Source organism: Aspergillus versicolor (assembly GCF_001890125.1).
Source record: "Aspergillus versicolor CBS 583.65 unplaced genomic scaffold ASPVEscaffold_4, whole genome shotgun sequence".
In the NCBI taxonomy this organism is placed as follows: Eukaryota; Fungi; Ascomycota; class Eurotiomycetes; order Eurotiales; family Aspergillaceae; genus Aspergillus; species Aspergillus versicolor.
Genome location: NW_024467527.1, coordinates 2,043,467 through 2,063,546, shown reverse-complemented (window position 1 = coordinate 2,063,546; position 20,080 = coordinate 2,043,467). Strand labels below are relative to the sequence as shown.

The following is a 20,080-nucleotide window of genomic DNA, read 5'->3' as shown; positions in this document are numbered from 1 at the left end:
CGCTGGGCTGATTGAAAAAAAGCTACGTATATCAAGTATTTATATGCCCGCCAAACGGGGCTTGACAGATAAATAGAAATAGAGCAGATCAATAGCCGCGAGGAAGGAACATTCTATACGGCGGGCGACGGTTCCAACTTAGGTATACTGGACCCGTCCTGGGGCCATGGTAAACCGGCGTACAGCCTCTAAAGTCTTAGTGAGGGAGCTGCGGTGAGCATGCCATTCGGAGACGATCGTAGACATGACCTCGATATAGTGAAACGCTCGAACTTGGTGCGATTAAAAGAGGCTGCCTAATCGTATCGGGACCCAGGAGTACTGGGGACGATGGCTGCCAAGGCTCGTTCTCGTCCTCGTTCATACTGCAAATGTCGATCTGGGCTGCGGGTCATGAAGAGCTTTGGTTGGCGAATCGGAGAGCGCGTTCGTGTTCGTATAAACCACCGCCACACTCCACCCAAACCCCCGGCAAGATTCCAGAACGCCCAGATAAAGGATGAAGTTCAATGGGAATACCACCTCTGAAGCCCGAATTTCCAGTCTACTCCCGGGGATAAAATGGGTGCTGAAAATTTGATGTTTGCCACAGGAACTATCAAAGGGAGGCGCGGACCCTAAAATACCACCTCGACCGATTCTAACTTCCACACTTCTTCGCTCAGTTCGAGTCAAATCACCATGGCCGCCAAAGACCAGCCGGGGGTGTTCGAGCTACCGGCAGAACCGGTGATGGTCCTTCCCTCTCTCCCAGCTGCGGACATTGGCCCAAGCGGCGTGAATTTGAACGGTACGGTGCATAAGGCTCATAAAGAGATATCTGAAGTCGGCTAATATAGCAACTGCAGATGACGGTCGCGTGAGTATCGACTGGGACTCCAGATTCGTGCGAGCATTCTCCAAGTTGTACAGTGGTCCTTTTCTAGGACGGCCTACGACACCCCCGCCAGACTACTCCGAGCTGCCCCCCGAACCAGCTGATGCTACAATACAAATCCCTGGGAATCCACCGCCATATCCGGAGTCTGTCGTCGAAATTAAGAAGAGCTGGAAGGTCCAGCTGAATATTGTCGTCCAAGTCGTCGGGAGCCGAGGTGACGTGCAACCATTCATTGCACTTGGAAACGAACTGCAGAGATACGGGCACCGTGTACGACTAGCTACGCATGATGTGTTTGAGAGTTTCGTCAGAGACTCTGGATTGGAATTCTTCCCAATTGGAGGCGATCCAGTCGACCTGATGGCGTACATGGTCAAGAACCCCGGCCTGGTTCCGAGTATGGAGAGGCTATGGGCAGGCGATATCCAGCGCAAACGCATCATGTTCCGCGAGATGTTGGACGGGTGCTGGAGATCCTGCATCGAGCCTGATATGCATACTCAAATACCTTTTGTTGCTGATGCGATTATCGCTAACCCACCAAGCTTTGCTCACATCCATTGTGCGCAGGCGCTGAGCATCCCAGTGCATCTGATGTTCACTATGCCCTGGAGCAGCACGAAGGCTTTTCCACACCCACTAGCGAATATGAGGGGTGGCGATGGAGACGAAAGCTTGAAGAATTATGTCTCTTACGGCGTGGTGGATTGGCTTACATGGCAAGGGTAGGAAGCCAATAACATATTACATCAAGAGCAGTGAAGGTTAACCAACGCTTCCAGACTGGGCGACGTGGTCAACCAATGGAGAAAAGACCTCGACTTGGAAGAAGTGGCCACATTTGAAGGCCCTCACCTTGCAGAAATACTACAAGTCCCATTCACATACTGTTGGTCCCCAGCGCTTGTCCCCAAGCCTCGGGACTGGCCATCTTATATCGGTGAGTTATCCACACATTGGCCTGCATTGTATTCTGTTGAAACTAACTGGACCGTTGAAAAGATGTTTGCGGTTTCTTCTTTCGCGATACCCCGAAATACGACCCTCCAGCTGATCTAACAGCCTTCCTCGCATCTGGCCCTCCACCGGTTTATATAGGGTTCGGTAGTATCGTACTGGAAGACCCGGAGCGGATTAATGCCATTATTACCAACGCTGTAGACGCAGTTGGTGCGCGTGCGATCGTTTCCAAAGGCTGGTCCAACTTGGGAGGCGCACACCACAGCAACATCTACTCCATTGGGGATTGCCCTCATGAATGGCTGTTCGACCACGTGGCGGCTGTGGTGCATCACGGAGGGGCGGGAACGACAGCTTGTGGTTTGCGAAAGGCCAAGCCAACGCTTATTGTTCCCTTCTTTGGAGAGTCAGTGCTTCGTGTGAATTGCTATCATTCCGTCAACTAACAGTTCTCAACAGCCAGCCATTCTGGGGCGCCATGGTCGCTGCAGCCGGTGCTGGACCTACCCCCATCCCTCATAAGCAGCTCACCGTCGATGCGCTCGCTGCAGGTATTCGCTATTGTCTCAGCGAACACGCAGCGGAAGCAGCCTCAGCGATTGCTCACAAAATGAGCTCAGAGTCGGGAATTCGCGCCGCGGTCTCGTCATTCCATCGGAACCTTCCCCTCGAGCGTCTGCAGTGCGATCTATATCCATCCCAGCCGGCCGTGTGGTCTGTATCTGTACCCAAGAGTCGACAAAAGGTCAAGCTTTCAAAGTTCGCCGCAGAGACATTAGTTGCTGACGGAATGATCGACAAGAAGAATCTCACCATGTACGTTGAATGGCCTTCCCCGTTTCTCTCCTGTTGCTCTTGCGCCCCTGACAGTCTTCTAGACATCCTATTAACCCCATACTGATTGAAAACCGTCGATGGGATCCTATCACGGGCGGAGCCTCTGCCCTAATCCGCACCACCACCGACCTCACTGGTTCGCTTTTAGGAACATTTTACAAGCCTGTCCAGGAGTATCAGGATTACCACGAGCATCGCAAGGACCAGCGAGTGAGCAGTAGGTCTAGCCAGGTCTCTCACAGGCCCACAAGCAGCGCATCCTTCGGGTCCACGTCGAAGGATCTCGAGAAGGAGAAGGTGGCTGCGGGTGCTGGTACGGAGAGTAGCAATACTACGCCACGATCTAATCAAGGCGGAGGAAGGCTTGTCGCGAGAGTTGCCGGTGCCTCCGCTAAAAGCCTGGGCAGCTTCGTCCCCACCGCTCTTAAGGGAATGACCGTTGACATCCCGCTTGCGCTAACCGAAGGACTGCGCAACGTCCCTCGATACCACGGCGAGGAGCCCCGGGATCACGGTCCAGTTACGGACATCAAGAGCGGCTTTGCTGTTGCGGGGAATGGGTTTGTGTGGGGGATGGCAGAGGCCGTTAGTGACATAGTCGTCAAGCCATACCAGGGGATGCAACAGGATGGCACCAAAGGTGCGGTTAAAGGAATCGGCAAAGGCATGTCAAATATGGTGTCTAAGGCTGGTTGTGCCATGTTTGGGGTCCTGATATATCCGAGTGCGGGGATTGCGAAGAGCTTGCACGCATCAATTCATTCAAGGACGAGGAAGTTGATTGTCAAGTCCCGCTGTGGCGAAGGTGTATGGATGCTGGAGGGCGGGCAATACACGGTCACGGACAGGGACCAGGTCGTTCGTGGATTTCGAGAAATATTGAACCGTAAGAAAGGCTGAATTGTCTGCAGGAGTCATGGAGTCTCGGGAGTTTTGTACTTTCATAGAGCGCAAATAATACCAGCCAGCCGTCTTCTATTTCGCCAAGGTATCTACATCTGGCCTCACTCTGCTTTCCGCTTCCTCTTAAGGAGGTCTGTATGTATCATTCGGTCCGTTACTGCGCGTTTTGGAATGTTGTCACTACGACATAGCTCTTCGATATCATCGCGCTACAGAAGTAATGGTGAGTTGGAGGACAGACCGTGAATGGATGTATCAATCTACATATATCAATAGCCCAGGATCAAGCATATCATATGGAATTTCAGACAAATCCTTCCCCCTTCTCTGCAACGGCCGTTTTTACCCCTGTTAATCTTGCAATCCTCCTTGTCTCACGGAAGACCATATAACCCGCCATACCAGCAACAACACACGCCAAGGTAACAAATAAGCCCGTTGTCCAACTGGGTCGATTGAATCTGCTCATTCCCCACATACAGCCAGCCAGACACCCTTGGAATATACTATTCCCCATGTTGCACCAGACCACAAAATCCAGTTTCCATGGCGCCGTGGCCGGCGCGGGGACCCCATTCATCGAGAACTCAAGAGCCGCTGTGGTAGGACATCTGCTTTGTTCCGAGTTACAGTCCTCGACACAGCCAGAATGTGAGACAGTAGCCGGTAAGCGATACCACGCTCGATGAATTGTAGCCAAGCGCACGATGCCAGCCAGGCGCTTCTCCCGGTCTATCCCCGCCAGCCGCCAACAGCACCAGAAGTACAAATCCCGGAGCCTCCACGGCGCGAGCCCGAGCCCGGTCACACAGAACAGCCCATTCAGAATCTGGGAGGTGATCTCGATCCAAATCCGGCGGGAGGAGTACAAATCGGTGCAGGACGGGTGGCACATGGCTGGGGCGGCATTGCAGATTAGCAAGAATAGCATCCCGCCCCAGGCGACGATATTCAGCCCGTAGATGGTGATGAAGAAACCTTTCGGGGTTGTTATCCAACGCCACGCCTGAGCAAGCCAAGCTCTTTGTTTGGTTGCGGTTGGGCTACGCTCGGAGGAACTGCTCCTTGTACTCAGCTATCCCATCGATTAGTGTCAATTCGCATCATAGAGGGTTCCAAGTGGATGGAGATATTAAGGATGCTGTACCTCAATCCGTGATTCTATTTCCGTGTTATCCACGGCTGGAGACATGTCTTCAACTCCAGAGCCAGCCCTAGTAAACGGGCCGGGCTGTGCCATGAGCTTGCAGACTTCCAGCAGGCAGCGAGATGTTGTCGCAAGATAAGGAGCGGGATTTGGATCAACCGTCTAATAGTGCATTTGAAAGAATGCAAGAGTGAGTGAGCCTGAAGGGCGATTCTAATACTCCTGTTGAACGCAGTTTTTGGTTCTGGAACGCTTGTAAGAACTCTGCAGCTTGTATAGTCCTCCAACGCCACTGTTTGGTACGAATACGAAAATCGCCCCATGGAACCCACGATACAGGAAGCGGAAGGTCGGTCGGACCCTTTCTCTACCGGGCTGTATATATGATGGGATATATTTCTGGGAGCTCATTATTCAAGACCATGGCTCCCAACTGCGCCGACATCACTCTCTAGATACAGCGCCTTTAGGGTCGGCGGTTCTTGGCAACCTTGCCTAGTTTCTCTATCATCAGATTCGTAAACACGTTCTACAGCTCCACTATACAGGTTCTACCAGCTTGTCGACGGTGTAAAACATTGTGGATAGTGTATACACCGAGGTCAGAGGTATTGCGGGAAATCTCAGCGCCTGCCTAACGCTTAGGCGGTATGCTGCGCCACAACCTGTACCTCAATCGACCTTTCAGGAGCAAAGGCGGAATTTACCAATCAATAGTATATTTGCACAATATACCGTATCCAAGTTCATAGCTCAGCAAGATCACCCTCGCAAGAAGCGGCGCTCGGGATACCTCAACCTTGCCGTCATGCTCTATGGCCTGGTTGCAACTATAAATATGTACCTGTTTTCTGACACAAGCAACTCAGCATTCTGGAGGAAAAGATAAGTAGTTGACTGGATATATCCAACCATTCCCTTCTATTATGTTGCGTAGTTTTCCCTTTACATTGCTCGACTTCTGGCTGCAATGTGTACTCGGTACACCAAGGCAACCATACAATCCCATCGAAGGTATGCAAGTTAAGGACGCTTTTATGTTCACCAACACAAAGGCCCGAGTGTTGGTTACTCAAGTGGCGTTGGCTGACAAGCCCTGCATGGTCAACGGCAGCTCTCCTGGTATTATTGGCCTTTGCTTCACCAGGTTGCATTTGCAGCGCCAACCAGGTGCGCTTTTTCCGAACTGTAGTGGTTTATTGGTTCAGGCTTAGGGCTCCACCCACTTGCAGAATGCGAATACGGGCGGGTCCGTGGCATCCACCAATGGAACGATCCCGAGCCGAGTGATCTTCCTCATCGAGCCCCGCCTGGAATGGCTGCGGAGGGCTGGCGATCTGGCGATCTGCATACTCTTAGATTGTGATGGCGTTAAAGGCACCGTTTCCTAGAGTCATTAAAGATAGCAGGTTGGTTGCCTTAATGTGGTGGTCATGATCCAAATTGGTGAAGAACTGTCGATTGCTGCTTCTGCTACCTGCTCTCCACTTGGACGTACGACCTCGACTATTCTGGCCATCGTTTTGTTTCGGAGTCACCGTACGTCCCGGGCTGCTTCAGGGTATTCTCACATTAGCCAGGTTTCAATTCGTGCCACGATATCCACGACTAGTTGCTCGTAGTGTGAGCCAAGCGCAAGGAAAATGGACTGATGGGCGGTGATTTCATCCATCCCTTCCATATAGATTGGGGCCCAGAGCTGCTTTTTGCAGGCTTCATTCGAAACTAAACAGAAGTGTCGACCCCCTGATCTCGAGCCGGAACTTGAATCGCACGAACTTGCTGGATGAGATATACTGTCCACTTCCGTAAGAGAGGACACCCGGTCTACCGCCCAGTGAAGTGAGTTCCCGTCCTTTCCCTTCATTCGCTGGCCAGGGATGATCGATGTAGAATGCCGATGCTCTTTGACATTCCTATGTAGTTCCGTCGTGTTGCGACAGGTAAGCGACATCTCAGTCCACGGTCTCTTTTCTTTATCGTTGTCACTGTCCCCTTTTTCCTTGACGGGGTACGCAGTTGTGTAATAGTTGATGAACCGGACCCGCCTGCCACTCAAACTGGAGCCGGGCGAATGGTTAACTTCAGCCAAACGGCAGAGCCTCTTGTGCCGTTTTAAGAGACCAAGATACTCGTTCAGGCAACCGGTATGGTCATAGTATGAGAACACATACTGAAGGGCCGAGCGGGATAAGTGACGTGAGTTCTTTTTAAAGAAATGGCGCGCTCCATCCCAACCTTTCCATCGAGGCTTGTTCAAGTCGTTTGGAAAGGCTGGGTTGAAACTTGTGTCCTTAGTGGCGATTATGTCGCGTATGGCATCCTCCTCTTCCTTGTCTTCATTGTTTGTACGTCCTTTGCGACGAAATAGCCTGCCGATTCCTGTCCTAACAACGCGTGGATGAAGCCCAAGGAATGGTGCATCGAAAGCTACCAAGCCAGCAATGTTATGCTTCAGATCCTCGCCTTCGATCTGGCCAGAGGCAGTGCCAGATACCATAAGGGCGACCTCTGCGGCGATAAGACCCCCGAGACTGTGGCCGAGTAGTATAACATCCAAGTCCGATGCCTCGTGCGGAGATAACCTGGAAGACGGTATGAACAAAATGAAATCCCAGGGATGGCTGTGTTGGAAAATAGGCAAGCACTTACCACTGGCTGATACCATCGCGAGCGTCGTGTAAAGGTCCCCGGGTCTTATAGCGCGGGTATATTTTCGTGTACACAACATGGGTTTCGGCCAGCAAGACCGCCAACATGTCATGAACCCTGCGAGGAAACTGGTAAAAGCTGTCCTCTGACCCCAAGAAGCCGTGGATGTAAATCAGCAGTAGCCTCCGCTTTCCTTGCCGCCTGGGAAGTGCCCAGCGGTCGGCGTCGGCAAACCCCGGAGGATATCTCTCAAATAAATCATTCTGGACTTCGTACGTCGGCATTGGGTCATGGATGCTAGGTGATTGCAGCGAATTCATAACGGCTCGCGACCTACCTGTCCGGGGCCTTGGAGGATTTGTACCCCCCGTGCTTACAAGACTTGGACCGCGATGAATCTGGTCGTATTCGTATGTGAGGCCCACTTCGGACCCAAGACTTTCGCAGGCAAGGCAAGATCAAGGCTGGAGCAAGACTAGGCAACAATTAAAGTTTAGTCCCCGGCAACAATTAAAATTTAGTCTCCTTTGACCAAAGTATCGATCCTTATTAGGCTGATATCACCCAGTTAGGGCTAGCGAGTCGGGCATTCTTGGCAGTCTCGGTCGGCCGCAACTCTTGAAGTTCTGCCTGGCGCCCTGGAATCTTTGATCCTGATAATCTCGTGATATCATATTTCTCCCCTGTTATCATGCTGGGTTTTTGTCAAAGAAGTGACTCATTCATGCGCGAGGAGATAGCAGCTCCGAGCAGTCGACAACTGCGAAAACGACACCGCAGCCGCCACCAAAAGTCTCGCCTTGGGTGTTTCGCTTGCAAGTCGCGACGCGTCAAAGTAAGTGCATCTTCCTGATACACTCTCCAAGTTGGCCTGTTAATGCTTCTGCAGTGTGACGAAGCCCGTCCTGTTTGTGGCTCTTGCTCTTCTCGCGGCGAGCCCTGCTCCTTCCCCGAACCCCCACCCGTTTCTAACAGTACACGGCGGGAAGCATCTCGCTCCCGGCATCGCGGTGCTAGGTGCCCTCATGTGCAACACTCGCCATCCTTTTTAAGTCCACTAGATATATATGTGTCACGGTCGGCCGACAGCCCTCCTCCGGTAGATGACCAGTCATTGGATCTCGACGACATCCTCTCTGTGCAGTTTTTCCACATGCACACGGCACAGGAGATGTCCCTGAATCCCAGCCGGAGCAAGGTTTGGCGGCGGGTGATTCCAGACCTTGCTGCAAGCCACCACTATCTTATGCACTTGCTGCTCGCCTTGGGTGGCATACATATGATCACACATTCCAGGCAAAGGCGAGGCGAGACAGCTGCACCCGATTTGCTGGTGGTAATAAATCATCATCAGCGAGGGCTACAGGGATTCAGGGAAGAGGTGGCTAGGATATCCAATTCCAATGCTGAAGCTGTTTACGCGGGATCCCTCCTCCTCGTCGCATTCGTTTATATGTCCCTCCAGGTCCCCGAGCTGAACCCGTCCGCAACCACCCCAAACCATCAGCCCCTCGAGACAATTTACAAGCCCCGTCTGCGCTGGCTACATATCATCCGAGGAGTTTCAACGGTGATTCGAGATCAGTGGCCTGTCTTGAAGGCAAGCCGCATGCGGCCGATGGTCCTATATTTCCACGGTGAGGAGTACTGGGACGACCTTCCACTTGCTTCATCGTTGTCCAATCTCGTGCGCTGCTCCCCGCGCTTTTTAGTATTTGCCCAGGGAACTTGTCAGGCCATCGCTGACCTAAGGGCTTGTTGCGACGCCATACAACCCCCCGACAGTAATGGGCCTCCCTCAACTCCTGGGGTCTCTCCGGCTACGTCGGACGGGGCAGGATATGGGCCATCAAGAGCCGTGGACATGCTTGAAAAGGTTTATTTCTGCGTTGTGGCTGTGCTAAAATGTTCGGTCAGCGAATGGGGTTCGCCAGATGATTCGGACATCCAGGGCAATCTTGAGGAGGCGGCGGTGCAGTCTTGGCCGAACCTGATTCCAGATGATCTTATCACCCTGCTAGATATCGGCGAACCTGCGGATGTTGGGTGGGGACTTTCGCTAGTCATCTTGGCTCACTACTATGTCGTCAACACCCTCATGGACTGCGGGCTTCTAGCGTCTTTCAAGGAGGAAGTCCTTAAGATCCAAATGTCCGTCTCAAATATAGACGACGCTATGTTAAGCCAGCTTATGGTGTGGCCGGTGAAGGTTGCTACCGCTTAATGAGAGTCGGGTGAGGCCGTTTTATGGTCTCGCGATTGAGTGCCCACTCGGTCCTGACCTTTGTTGTTATACGTAGCCAACTCTAGGTTGTCTGTGTCCACGACCTTGGCTTTCATGTATGGAAAACGTCCTGGATCATGATTTCACTCCGATGGGGTTCCTTAGGTCTCTCAGTGTACCGTTCAAATTGCTCACCTGCTGGACCAACGCCTGGCAATTGGATGGGACAAAGAGTTCTTTTGTATCCTCGCCCTCTGCGTCCATCGCAGCCAGGCATCCGATAGGGATGCCAAACATGCAGCAGTCTGGTGGCACCACGGCTGGGGACAGCAGGCTTGTAAATACCTAGCGTGACCCCCCAGGCTCTGTGCTCTACTGTTTAGCAAGGCAGTGAGATGGCTCTACTGGGACATTGGAGGCGAACTGCCAGGGGTGTGTCAGAAGGACAGCTCTCCACGGGGCCAACAGCCCCTCCACAGGGCGAGAACTATACGCATCAGTTTGCGGCTACCTGCACCCCACAGAAGTCAATTTACGGCCGCGGTTCACACCGCATATTTCTTTGGAGGGGTATGGCAGATTGTTCGCGCGCCGACCGCTTAGCAGCTAATGAGTATCTCAAGCCGTATGAGCAGCTGGCGAAAACCTTGTCCATGATATTATCGTTCAAACCTGTCTGTAGAAACCCTAATGCTCAAGCTGAGTTTCAGTTACGCGACGGAGCGTGAGGAACCTGGGTGACGGACTCCAACCGGTGGACTGTTGGCGAAATTTGTCAAACTTCATTCTAATATAGAAATATATATTACAGCTCTAGGTCATTTCGTAAGTAGTGTTCTTAATATATACTTCTATATAATTAATATCTTTAATATAAAAGGTAGCTATATGTGAGCCCGCAATACTAATATATCGACCTTGAAGGAATTATAGAGACATGATACGCGGTTGGCGGAAGGTAGGTCCGTATTTAATAGAACTAATAACCGGGTCCCCTGATAGGGAACTAGCAGCGCAATATATGTCTGTATGTCATGTAACAGCCACCACGCAGCAGCCGTTTGCCTCAGGCAAATCTTCCCAGTGTCCGCATATAGCCACACACAATATATATATTACGGACAGGTAGTGCAAGCTACAGTGCGGACAAGTATTCGATAAGGGGAAAATAGGTAAATATACTTTAGCTGGCAGCGGCATAGCAAGACGCCGGAATATATATTAGACATCATATGGGAGCCAACATCTGTACCCTGCATAGAGCCACGTGCATCAAATAATCTCCCAGGGCGTATCTGAGTTTCTAAGGTAAGGGGTCAAGCCTTCGAAGTCATTGTCATATTCTGCCTTGATCCGACCATTTCCCAAAAATGCCCATGGGTTTTCGTCTAGGTATTCGATGTCAAAATGCTCCCAACGAGGGGTCTTGATGGTTTTGAGAAAGTGGACAGACTGCACATCACGTCAGTCAGTAATGGCGCCACGGTCGTAGTGCGAAGTAGTCACGAAACGCAACATATCGAGAATCGATAAATTCGGGCAAGCAGTTTGGGAAATGGATCAACTCACCGACCCGCCCCAGCACAGAACCTTGCCATCCACGGTGTTGTTCTTGTACCAACTCCGACAGTTCCCAGTAAAGACGCTAGTCTCCTGCCACGCATCGATATACTCGTTGAGTTTATCCACCACGGTCTCGCGCACGTCGAGAACCTTGATCCTGTCGGCCTGCATCTTCTTTGCAGCCTGAATAACATATTCGATCTCCGTCTCAAAGCAAGGCAACACTGTCCCGTTGGCGAGGTTCCCCCGTGGCCCATTCATGACAAAGTAATTGGGAAACCCAGGTGCGGCGATCCCGAGGTAGCACTTGGGCATTGGAGACCAGGCGTCTTTGATATCGCGCGCGTTGCGGCCCACGAGCGTAAAATGGGGGGTCCACGCCATGTCGTACCCTGTTGCGCAGGCGATCATGTCGACCTCGTGGTGGGTGCCGTCGGCGGTTACAAGGCCCGTTTCAGTGATTGAGCTGATCTCGGAGAAGACGCAGTCGACATTAGGCTGAATCAGGGCTTCGAGGTAGCCGTCGCCTGGAGTAAGGCGCCTAGTAGAAGAAAGGAAGATGGAAATAAGTAAAATGGAATAGACCCTGGGAAATCAAGGGCTGTTGCATCTAGTCAATGCTCACCTGCACCCAACAGGCCAAGTAGGGATCAGCCTTTTGGTCAAAACAGGGTGGTTCTGCAATCGCCTCGTCATTTCGGCGCGCATGTACTGCTCTGCCATGCGCGAAGGCTCCATGCCCTTGTAGAAAATGGCAAATCCCACGTTGATCCCGTATTCGATTCGCTTGCGGTAGTTGAGCAGATACTCTGGGTCACTAGACAGTCTTTGAATCTCGTCGGGTGTATAAAAGTACTGTCCTGCCTCTGGATGCGCGGCATCCTGGTCGTGATTAATGGTACTTTGGCCATTTGTTTGTGGTATCTCGACTGGTACGCGGGGCATGGGTGGGCTGATCCAGGTGCTGCCCCTCATGAAGCATTTCACCTGCGAGGCAACTGTTTTGTTGGGTCTTGGTTAGCAAGATAGACTTGAGCTATATTGGAAGTACTGGCCCTTGCGAACCCTTCTGGACTTGGGGGATTATTTGAATTGCTGACGACCCTGTTCCCAGTACAGCAACTCTCTTGCCAGTGTAGTCGACCGTGGCTATACGGTATAATCAGTCTTTGAATGGACCATTGGGCTAGTGAGTATGAACAAAGACGTACGATCCCATTCTCCCGAGTGCAAGAGCGGACCCTTGAAGGAGTGAAGCCCTGGAATGTCTGGCCCTGAATAAACCCGAGTCATATTAGCAATCATGGGGGCCGTAACGGCTGCAGCCAGGCAACTGACATCGATACTGGTTCAAAAGTCCAGATCCATTCACCAAGATATCGCACCAGTCCGTAAGAACCGCGCCATCATGCTCAATCCGAACCTCCCATTTCCCCCTGTCTTCACACCAGACAGCAGAAGTGACCCTGTGCCGCAATTTGATATACTTCCTCAAGTTGTACTTTTCGCAAAACTCCATGAAATACTCGTGGATCTCTGGGGAGTGGGCATAATACGACTTCCATTTCGGGTTGGGCTCAAATGTGTAAGTGTAGATGTGGGCGGGCACATCGCAGGCACAACCTGGATACCGGTTTTGCAGCCATGTTCCTCCGATTTCGTCATTCTTCTCGTAGCACACGAGCTCGCAGTCGCTTAGCTGCCGTTCCATCTTGTATGCGGCGCACAGCCCAGTGGCGCCGGCTCCAATGTGGATTATACGGAGCTTTCTGGGCTGCGAGTGCCATTGCTGGACTAGCTGGAAGCCGGTGGCTGGGACGGTCATTGTACTGGAGGAAGGAGGCCGCAAGAAGGTCTAGTATAGCCGGAAAATTGTACCGAGATGACGATATTGTTGATATTCATGCCCTTGGCTTACAGGGAAACGTTTGTGTTAAGTACTTTTCAATGGACCATGGAACAAACTACCCGGGAAGGACGGGGTCGGAGGCCGACTGGGGGCGTGCATGAGGCGAATCAGGCGATGTCAGTTCGACTGACAGGAGCATATCCACCATGGGCAAGCTGACTCAAATTTGATTAGGACGTCGACAGAAATATTAATCAAGTGAATGCTGTTCCATACTCATAGTCAATTCTTACTCTAAAGTCATGGAGCAAGACAGTATCAAGGCCCCAGCTGTTACAAGCGGCGCGGGCTATAGTCTACCTTACGCTGTGTATCTCCATTTGACGGCATGGATACTGAGAAAAGCCATGGCTCGCCTTTCGGGAACAGGAGATCTGTTTGACAAAAGCCTCTATGTGAGCACCCCCGGCCTGGGCGAGGGACATGTACAAGTCTCAGTCTGTGTACCGAATGGACCGTCTGCTAGTGATGGGCCGAAGCCGCTGGTGCTGGTCATGGAGGGTGGAGGATTTGTTCTAGGACAGCCCAACGACGGCGAGCACGTCGTCCGGTCGCTCTCAGACACGGTATGTGTTTACCTGGGGGAGCATTATGGCGCCTTGCGCAGACTCCGTAGGTTTCTGTCAATATCAATGACTGAGCAGTGACGACGCAATTAGGTCGATGCTGTCGTCGTCTCGGTCAACTACGCCAAGTCACCACGGTACGCCTATCCTCACGCTCTCCTACAGCTCCAGGCTGTGCTGAAATGGGCCCTTTCACCTGAGGCATCGGAAGCCATCGGCATTGCGATTGACCCGTCTAGGGTGGCAACGATGGGAAACTCGGCCGGTGGGAATCTAGCAACTGCACTCTCACTCCTTCTTTCCATCACCTCGGGGCCCTGTGACAAGTTCCGCAAAGACCTACATGGAGAGTTCCGCCTCGTAGGCCAAGTCTTGCTATATCCAAGCACTGCGTGCAACATACCATACCAGGTGCGCTTTAATGCCTGCGCGTCTGAGGTCCAAGCCAAGAGTTTACCCATCTGGGCAGCGGGTTTAATGGAAGCGTCCTATCTGCCACCGTATGTCGACAGGGACAGCATCTTCTGCGCACCCTTGAACGCGAGTGTTGCATTCTTGAAAAGCCTCCGTTCTGTGCCACCGGCTCTCATCATTACTGCCGGAATGGACTGTCTTAAAGTGGAGGCAAGAGAGTACGCAGCCAAGCTGAGGCAGGCGGGCATTGTGGTGGCCGAGTATGAATATCCGGATGCGGTTCATGGCTTCAGCCACTACAAAGAAGGCTCCAAGGGGTATCACAGGGAGGACGTCGAGGGTTGCTGGGACCATGTCACGCAGTTTCTCAAAGACAGATTTCGGCTCGTAAGGTAAATACAGCATGTTCAATTTAAATATATTGCAGCCTCACAATGTGCTTTTCAGCTGCTGGACCGCACCGAACATTTAGCTCGTCCGCTCTGCAGTCCGCCTCGCTCTCATACCCCAACAGCGAACACCACCAGGTTGTCTCATTCACATCAACCGCGTACCCCTCTCGAGTCTGCCGGGCATTGACGCAGCTAGTCACATTCCCAAGCGGCTTAACCTCCCCATCATCCCAAACTAGAACTCTCGCAACCTCAAACTCCCGATCCAGCATCCCTGCCTCCCCGAAATCGTAGTGTCGTACAAGAGGCCTGCCCGCCACAAACAACTCGGTAATGGCATTCATGACAGGTGGAAAAGCCGCCGTCTGCCAGAAATCCCAGTGATCCTGTATCTTCTCCCAGTCGAGCATCCAGACAAACGCCCCGGCATCGTCGACAGAGAATCCGTATGCGATCTTGCGGATCCCCTGCGCGTTGGGCTTGTTCCCACCTGGGGCAGTGTTGGCGACAATCTGCGACTCGAATTTGGCCAGCGCTGTAGAGTGGTCATGCCAAAATTGGGGCTGCAGTTGAAAGATGCAGATCTCGGTCACGGGCTTGTTGTGCGCTACGGTGTGTGAACGTAAGTAGGCGGCATAAGCCGCCATTTGCTCTGCAGTGGCCATCGAATGCGTGGCGGCAATGAAAGTGTAGCGTGCGAGACGTAATTGATACAAGGTTGGCGTGGGTTGGGTCTGGAGAGGATGTACAACTGATGTTTAACAGGTATCAGAAAGGCTAGTCAAGCTCGCTGACTCTCCCATCCACAGTCCCAAGGGACCCCTCATTGTTCTGATTGTGGCGGCCTCTGATCCTCGTCCGACTAAGTACCCCGACCCTGGAAGTGCTTACACGCGGGGGCGTCGTGGGGTCGGCCAGGAGATCCGGTGCGGCCGCTCTCGTATTCGAACGTTCTCTCGTATTCGCGTCTGTAAAACCCCGTAGACTCCGGGTTTGCCCCAAATGACCCCCCCGCGCGTCGGCGGGGACTGGGACCAGCTGTCCCCAGATACCAAGTGGAGTCAATGGCTGGGGCGCCAACGGTGTCGTGGTGCGGAAGCACCTGCAAATGCATCTTCCCAGTCCACCGCTCACACATTAACATTAGAATGGTCTATCCCCAATCCCCATCTTGCTTCTCTTACATACATCAGTCACGCAATCCGGTATCACTCTCAATATTGCTTGAAATGGACCCCCAACACGTGGCTGGACAGCGTCGCACCGCCGGAGCCCACGTCCCTAGAATTGCTCCAGCCGAAGCTAGGGGAGACGCAGTGGCTGCCATTGACCCTACTGACAAGGAGAAGCTTCGCCGGGCAAGGAAGCGCGCGACGGACAGGCAGTCGCAGCGTGACCACCGCGAGCGACAGCGGATCTACATCCGGCAACTGGAGGAAACTGTTCAATCATACAAGGACGCCTTCTCCGGAGATGGTTGCAATGATGTAGGCGCCCTCCTCAAGGAGCAGGAGAGGCTACGGACCAAGTGTAAGAGTCTGGAAGAGACCTTGTCGCGTATCGGCAAAATGGCAAGCTCGTTGCAGGACAGTGACCATGTCTATCGCAGCGAACAAGATGCCCGGGGCAGTTCTACGATCAACCCCGCGCAAATCAACGCACCAACCTCTCAGTCCCCTGCAGCAGGCGCGGATTACCACGCTCCCGGTCAGTTACATGAACCGCAGAGCGGCAACGATCAGGAATTGCCTGCAAGCTCTGATGCCGGTCGGCCGGTCTCGGATATCTGCAAGCTGCCTGCTCACGGGATGGACTATTTTGGCCTGTGCTGCGACGATGCGGCAGCATTGGACACGACAATGCCACTTGTCCACCAAGTGGACACAGCCGAGGTGCTCAATCTCAATGCTGGCGATGCAGCGGTCCAGCTCACCGATGGACCAGCGACAAGTCTGCCCATCGTGCCGGCCTCCGACCTTTCCATGGGAAGCCCCCTCGGGTTTGAGCCTGCTATCTCAGCCGACTTGGGCTGGGTCCCGCCCACACACCCTAGCCCACCCAAAATGTCCCAAGGCACGGGCAGGTGGGACGAGATTCTCTTGAGCATGGTCGATGAAGCACGGCTGCAGCACGTCCGTGGTCAATTCAACGCCGACGAACCGTCCCTGCAAAGCCTGCTGTCAGACAAGTCCCGGGACGTGCTTGCCTACCGGCTTTTCCATCATATCTGTTCGGATCGGTCCATACCACTGCATCTTATGCTATCCATATTTTGGGTCCAGTACCTCTTGTTAAGGGTGGGTTCATGGTTTCCAGTTTCGGTATCCCGAGTTCCCTTAAACTAACCACGCAGCCTGGTCCAGTGGTATGTTCTGGGAACCGAAGCCGATTTCCTTCGCATCCCAGAGTTCATGAGGCCCACGGATCTGGAGAGGCGAATTCAGCACCGTTTTTGTATTGGGATGTTAGTATGGTAAGAATGCGTGTTCGCTCTGCCCCATATAGAATTGCCAGATTGGCAGTGGCTCAAATTATGATGCAGGCCCGACCTGCGCCGCGCATTGATCCGTGATTCGCACACTACCGACCCTGAGCGCATCGGCATCGAGGCCCTGGAACATATGAGCAGGACAAGTTGTACGTGGTCACCAACCGTGCAGGGCTGTAGCGATCTCATTGGCAGCACGGATGTACTTTCCATTATTGAGCGGCAGTCGCAGCGGATGGAGATGTGGAAAGTCGACTGCCGGTTCAAGGAAAAATACCTCCAATTCGCAGATTGCTGGCTGGGGTAGGTAGTTTATCCTCTGCCAGTTATCAACGTATGCAGGGTTACGTTACCGGTAGGGACCAGGGCCTTGTCACCTCAGTGATTGACACCACTGCATGCCTTATTCTTGAACATATGAAACCCACAGCGGGAGACTAGAGTACTCGTACCAAGCTGGCTATCCTACTAGTACATATTCAATACCAAGATGTATTATGTGCACGCGACTGGGACATATGCTGTATTCGTGTTCGTGTTCGTGTTCGTACCTAATCGGGTAACTAGCCACCTCTCCTTAGTATACAGTAATAAGTCAGTCTAGGGTTTGGTTTCCCGCCGGGTTTGACGAGTCAGCGCGATTGACAGAGCTTCAACTGCTCTTGGGTCAATGCACGCGACTTGGATACTCTCAATCCCAAACGCATTATTATCATGCAGCTACCTTAAATATGCGTGCGTGAGATGGCTGCTTGTTTTCAGAACGGTCGCTTTCAGTTGTGATTTTATATTATCTGCGCTTGGTTGACACCGTCCTTCTCGCCATGGCTTATAACGCGGACAGTGAGGTTAGCTTGATAGCAGCTGCTACGCAGTTCCTCATGTCTTCTTTGTGGTCGCGAGCAGTGCTCCTTGTACTTGTTAGTTGCCTGATCGTCAACGAGATAAAATACCATCAAAGAACTGTAAGGCAATGGTGTCCCCGATCACAGAAAGCTGCCTCATCCCCGCGCTAACCGAAACTCCCATTTTCTTCTGTCCAGCCTGCCAATGTCCTCCCAGTCCGCTTCCCCGCGGTATATCTCCCGCTCATCTCATCCTGGATCGCGGCCGCTCGCTTTATGAGAGATCCGTCCGGGTCGCTTCGTGAGGCCATGGCCCAGTCGAAAAACGGACTGCTACGCATTGCAACCCTCCAGGGTGAATTCATTCTCGTGACGGACCGGCACAAGGTCGCCGAGTATCTCAGAGCTCCAGACACTGTCCTGAATGCCCAGGATGGATCCAATGACGTAAGTGAGAGCCCTAAATAAACAGTCCGTGGGATGCGGCTAATGTGGTGTGTTACCGCACTTTAGCAACAGCAGATACCTTTTACCATGGGATATGGAGTTGGCCACCGGACCTACCACACTGCCGTTGTTCGCGGGCCTGTCACGCAGAAAATCGTCCCCAACACTCCAATGATGCTTGACGAGGCGTCAAGGGCCTTTGATGACCTGATTGGCGCCCCTGATGGTATGATGCCTTTCCACTGCCTGCTGTGACTAACAGCTGCCGTAATCTGACTGAAAACTCCGGCAGAGGAGACGCCGATTCCGCTCTACGGGGTGATTGCCATGACAGTTGCACGGATAGCGAACCGGATATATGTCGGAACCGAACTGTGTGGGTTGCACCCTGCCAATTTCGAATTCAGGGAAAGTGCCAAACTTGTACTGATTTTCTTGCCGCACACCAGGCCGGAACCAGGAGTTTCTGCGAAATGCCACCGACTATGCTGAAGCCGTAGTTTTATCCGCCGAGATCCTGCGCATCTTCCCGGAATGGATGAAGAGGTCAGCCCCTCCCCGGCCCGCTCAGGCAATACAAGACGGGAGTTGCTGACTGCATATACCCGGCTGTAGATTCGTAGTGCAGATCCTCCCCGTGACGTTCTATCGTCGGCAGGGTCGTCGGTGGTTGGGGCCACTCATCCAGGATCGTCTCGACGGCAAAAAGGCGGATGACTTGATCCAGTGGCTCATTGACGCCGCCCCGCCCATTGAGAGGACTGTTCCTCAGTTGGCAGAGCGTATCATGGCCCTGAACGTGGCCTCGATCCACACTACCACCATGGTAGGGCTCTGTGCCCGTTCCGACGGCCCCCAGGGTCTTTCAATATCCACGCGGACTGTTTGATTTTACGGCTAACGAACTGTATAGACATTCACCGCTGCCTTATACACCCTGGCTGCTGAACCGACCAAGTATGTTTCAGCGCTCCGCGAAGAAGTGATGGCGAACCTCGAGGAGGGCAAGATCACAGCATCAACACTCAGCAAGCTCCCCAAAATGGAGAGTTTTCTCCGCGAATCCGGTAGAATCAATACTCTGGGACTGAGTAGGGCTACCTTTACCTACTCGTGAGAGATTCTGTCGAAGTCAACTGACATGTTTACAGTGGCCATGCAACGCAACGCCCGCAGGGAATTCAGATTCTCTGACGGAACTGTCATTCCCCCAGGCGCGAAGCTCGGATCACCCAGTCTCTTCCTCCACCGCGACCCTGCTGTCCACGAGAACCCGGAGGCCTTTGACTGGTTGCGGTTCTACCATCCACCACCCCAAGCACAAGATGACGGCACACCAACCGAGACTGTCCAAGCCAAACCAAAGACCATGCTGAACACTGATACCAACTTCCATCTCTTTGGGCACGGCAGACACCCGTGGTAAGCTTCTGATTCATCCATCCATCCATCGATGCACTGCCGCGTGTTTTCCGCCTCGCTCACTAACTTATTACTTACCATATCATATGTGCAGTCCCGGGCGGTATCTGGCCGTACATGAAATGAAACTCATGTTCGCTCTGCTACTACTACGGTATAATATTCAACTCGTGCCGGGAACTGCGCCGCAGCCGTTCTTCATCGGAACAATGCCGATACCAGACACGAAGCTGGAGGTCCTTTTCACGACTAGGAGGTGATATTGCAGCTCTTGTAAAAGGCGTGTTACGGCGACACGTTAGGGGAATTTTGCAAAAGAACTATTCTTTACTGTCAGTATTCTGTTATGCGCCGCTATTTATGTGTGCCGCGCAAGTATGCCTATTGGATAGCTGGCCGGTGGGCTCGACTCCTGAGGTCTTCCTAACCTG

The 20,080-nt window shown here is 52.7% G+C and overlaps 9 protein-coding genes across 9 annotated transcripts; 5 read left to right on the top strand and 4 right to left on the bottom strand.

Annotated features, from left to right (window-relative positions):
- The first annotated feature begins 522 nt into the window (after positions 1-522).
- On the top strand, positions 523-3,645 carry ASPVEDRAFT_71789 (glycosyltransferase). The gene is made up of 6 exons (XM_040816133.1): positions 523-790; positions 849-1,605; positions 1,663-1,820; positions 1,883-2,246; positions 2,300-2,656; positions 2,719-3,645. Exons 1-6 carry the CDS (start codon positions 682-684, stop codon positions 3,575-3,577), a joined length of 2,604 nt encoding a protein of 867 aa, XP_040667537.1. The 5' UTR covers positions 523-681; the 3' UTR covers positions 3,578-3,645.
- Positions 3,646-3,884: 239 nt separating this feature from the next.
- On the bottom strand, positions 3,885-4,616 carry ASPVEDRAFT_129594 (DUF2985 domain-containing protein; the record flags this gene model as incomplete). The annotated part of the gene is made up of 1 exon (XM_040806648.1): positions 3,885-4,616. A coding segment is annotated over one exon (732 nt), but the record flags the coding sequence as incomplete, so codon positions are not given.
- A 1,678-nt stretch (positions 4,617-6,294) lies between these two features.
- Positions 6,295-7,663, bottom strand: ASPVEDRAFT_129399 (uncharacterized protein; the record flags this gene model as incomplete). Its single annotated transcript, XM_040806634.1, has 2 exons — positions 6,295-7,312; positions 7,380-7,663. 2 exons carry the CDS (start codon positions 7,661-7,663, stop codon positions 6,295-6,297), a joined length of 1,302 nt encoding a protein of 433 aa, XP_040667535.1.
- Positions 7,664-8,103: 440 nt separating this feature from the next.
- ASPVEDRAFT_52647 (Zn(II)2Cys6 transcription factor) lies at positions 8,104-9,603 on the top strand (the record flags this gene model as incomplete). The annotated part of the gene is made up of 2 exons (XM_040814673.1): positions 8,104-8,214; positions 8,269-9,603. 2 exons carry the CDS (start codon positions 8,104-8,106, stop codon positions 9,601-9,603), a joined length of 1,446 nt encoding a protein of 481 aa, XP_040667534.1.
- Positions 9,604-10,765: 1,162 nt separating this feature from the next.
- ASPVEDRAFT_192049 (flavin-containing monooxygenase) lies at positions 10,766-12,991 on the bottom strand (the record flags this gene model as incomplete). Its single annotated transcript, XM_040809102.1, has 7 exons — positions 10,766-11,055; positions 11,173-11,707; positions 11,792-12,048; positions 12,103-12,164; positions 12,232-12,315; positions 12,378-12,440; positions 12,505-12,991. 7 exons carry the CDS (start codon positions 12,989-12,991, stop codon positions 10,876-10,878), a joined length of 1,668 nt encoding a protein of 555 aa, XP_040667533.1. The 3' UTR covers positions 10,766-10,875.
- A 431-nt stretch (positions 12,992-13,422) lies between these two features.
- Positions 13,423-14,451, top strand: ASPVEDRAFT_83298 (uncharacterized protein; the record flags this gene model as incomplete). The annotated part of the gene is made up of 2 exons (XM_040817356.1): positions 13,423-13,641; positions 13,735-14,451. 2 exons carry the CDS (start codon positions 13,423-13,425, stop codon positions 14,449-14,451), a joined length of 936 nt encoding a protein of 311 aa, XP_040667532.1.
- On the bottom strand, positions 14,402-15,244 carry ASPVEDRAFT_651057 (uncharacterized protein). The gene has a single exon (XM_040815768.1). The coding sequence runs from the start codon at positions 15,110-15,112 to the stop codon at positions 14,468-14,470; it is 645 nt and encodes a 214-aa protein (XP_040667531.1). The 5' UTR covers positions 15,113-15,244; the 3' UTR covers positions 14,402-14,467.
- A 432-nt stretch (positions 15,245-15,676) lies between these two features.
- ASPVEDRAFT_83296 (uncharacterized protein) lies at positions 15,677-17,242 on the top strand (the record flags this gene model as incomplete). Its single annotated transcript, XM_040817355.1, has 3 exons — positions 15,677-16,744; positions 16,811-16,920; positions 16,990-17,242. The coding sequence occupies 3 exons, from the start codon at positions 15,677-15,679 to the stop codon at positions 17,240-17,242; spliced, it is 1,431 nt and encodes a 476-aa protein (XP_040667530.1).
- Positions 17,243-17,651: 409 nt separating this feature from the next.
- Positions 17,652-19,909, top strand: ASPVEDRAFT_150556 (cytochrome P450; the record flags this gene model as incomplete). Its single annotated transcript, XM_040808240.1, has 9 exons — positions 17,652-17,900; positions 17,979-18,227; positions 18,294-18,453; positions 18,520-18,603; positions 18,677-18,773; positions 18,843-19,053; positions 19,141-19,318; positions 19,379-19,649; positions 19,744-19,909. The coding sequence occupies exons 1-9, from the start codon at positions 17,760-17,762 to the stop codon at positions 19,907-19,909; spliced, it is 1,557 nt and encodes a 518-aa protein (XP_040667529.1). The 5' UTR covers positions 17,652-17,759.
- Between the last annotated feature and the right edge of the window lie 171 nt (positions 19,910-20,080).

Bases quoted from the DNA above. Each gene is read 5' to 3' on its own strand.
- ASPVEDRAFT_71789 (XM_040816133.1), top strand. From the start codon at position 682: ATGGCCGCCAAAGACCAGCCGGGGGTGTTCGAGCTACCGGCAGAACCG. The intron at 791-848 runs GTACGGTGCATA...TAGCAACTGCAG, and splicing joins AAGCGGCGTGAATTTGAACG to ATGACGGTCGCGTGAGTATC. The intron at 2,247-2,299 runs GTCAGTGCTTCG...AGTTCTCAACAG, and splicing joins ATTGTTCCCTTCTTTGGAGA to CCAGCCATTCTGGGGCGCCA.
- ASPVEDRAFT_651057 (XM_040815768.1), bottom strand. From the start codon at position 15,112: ATGGCCACTGCAGAGCAAATGGCGGCTTATGCCGCCTACTTACGTTCA.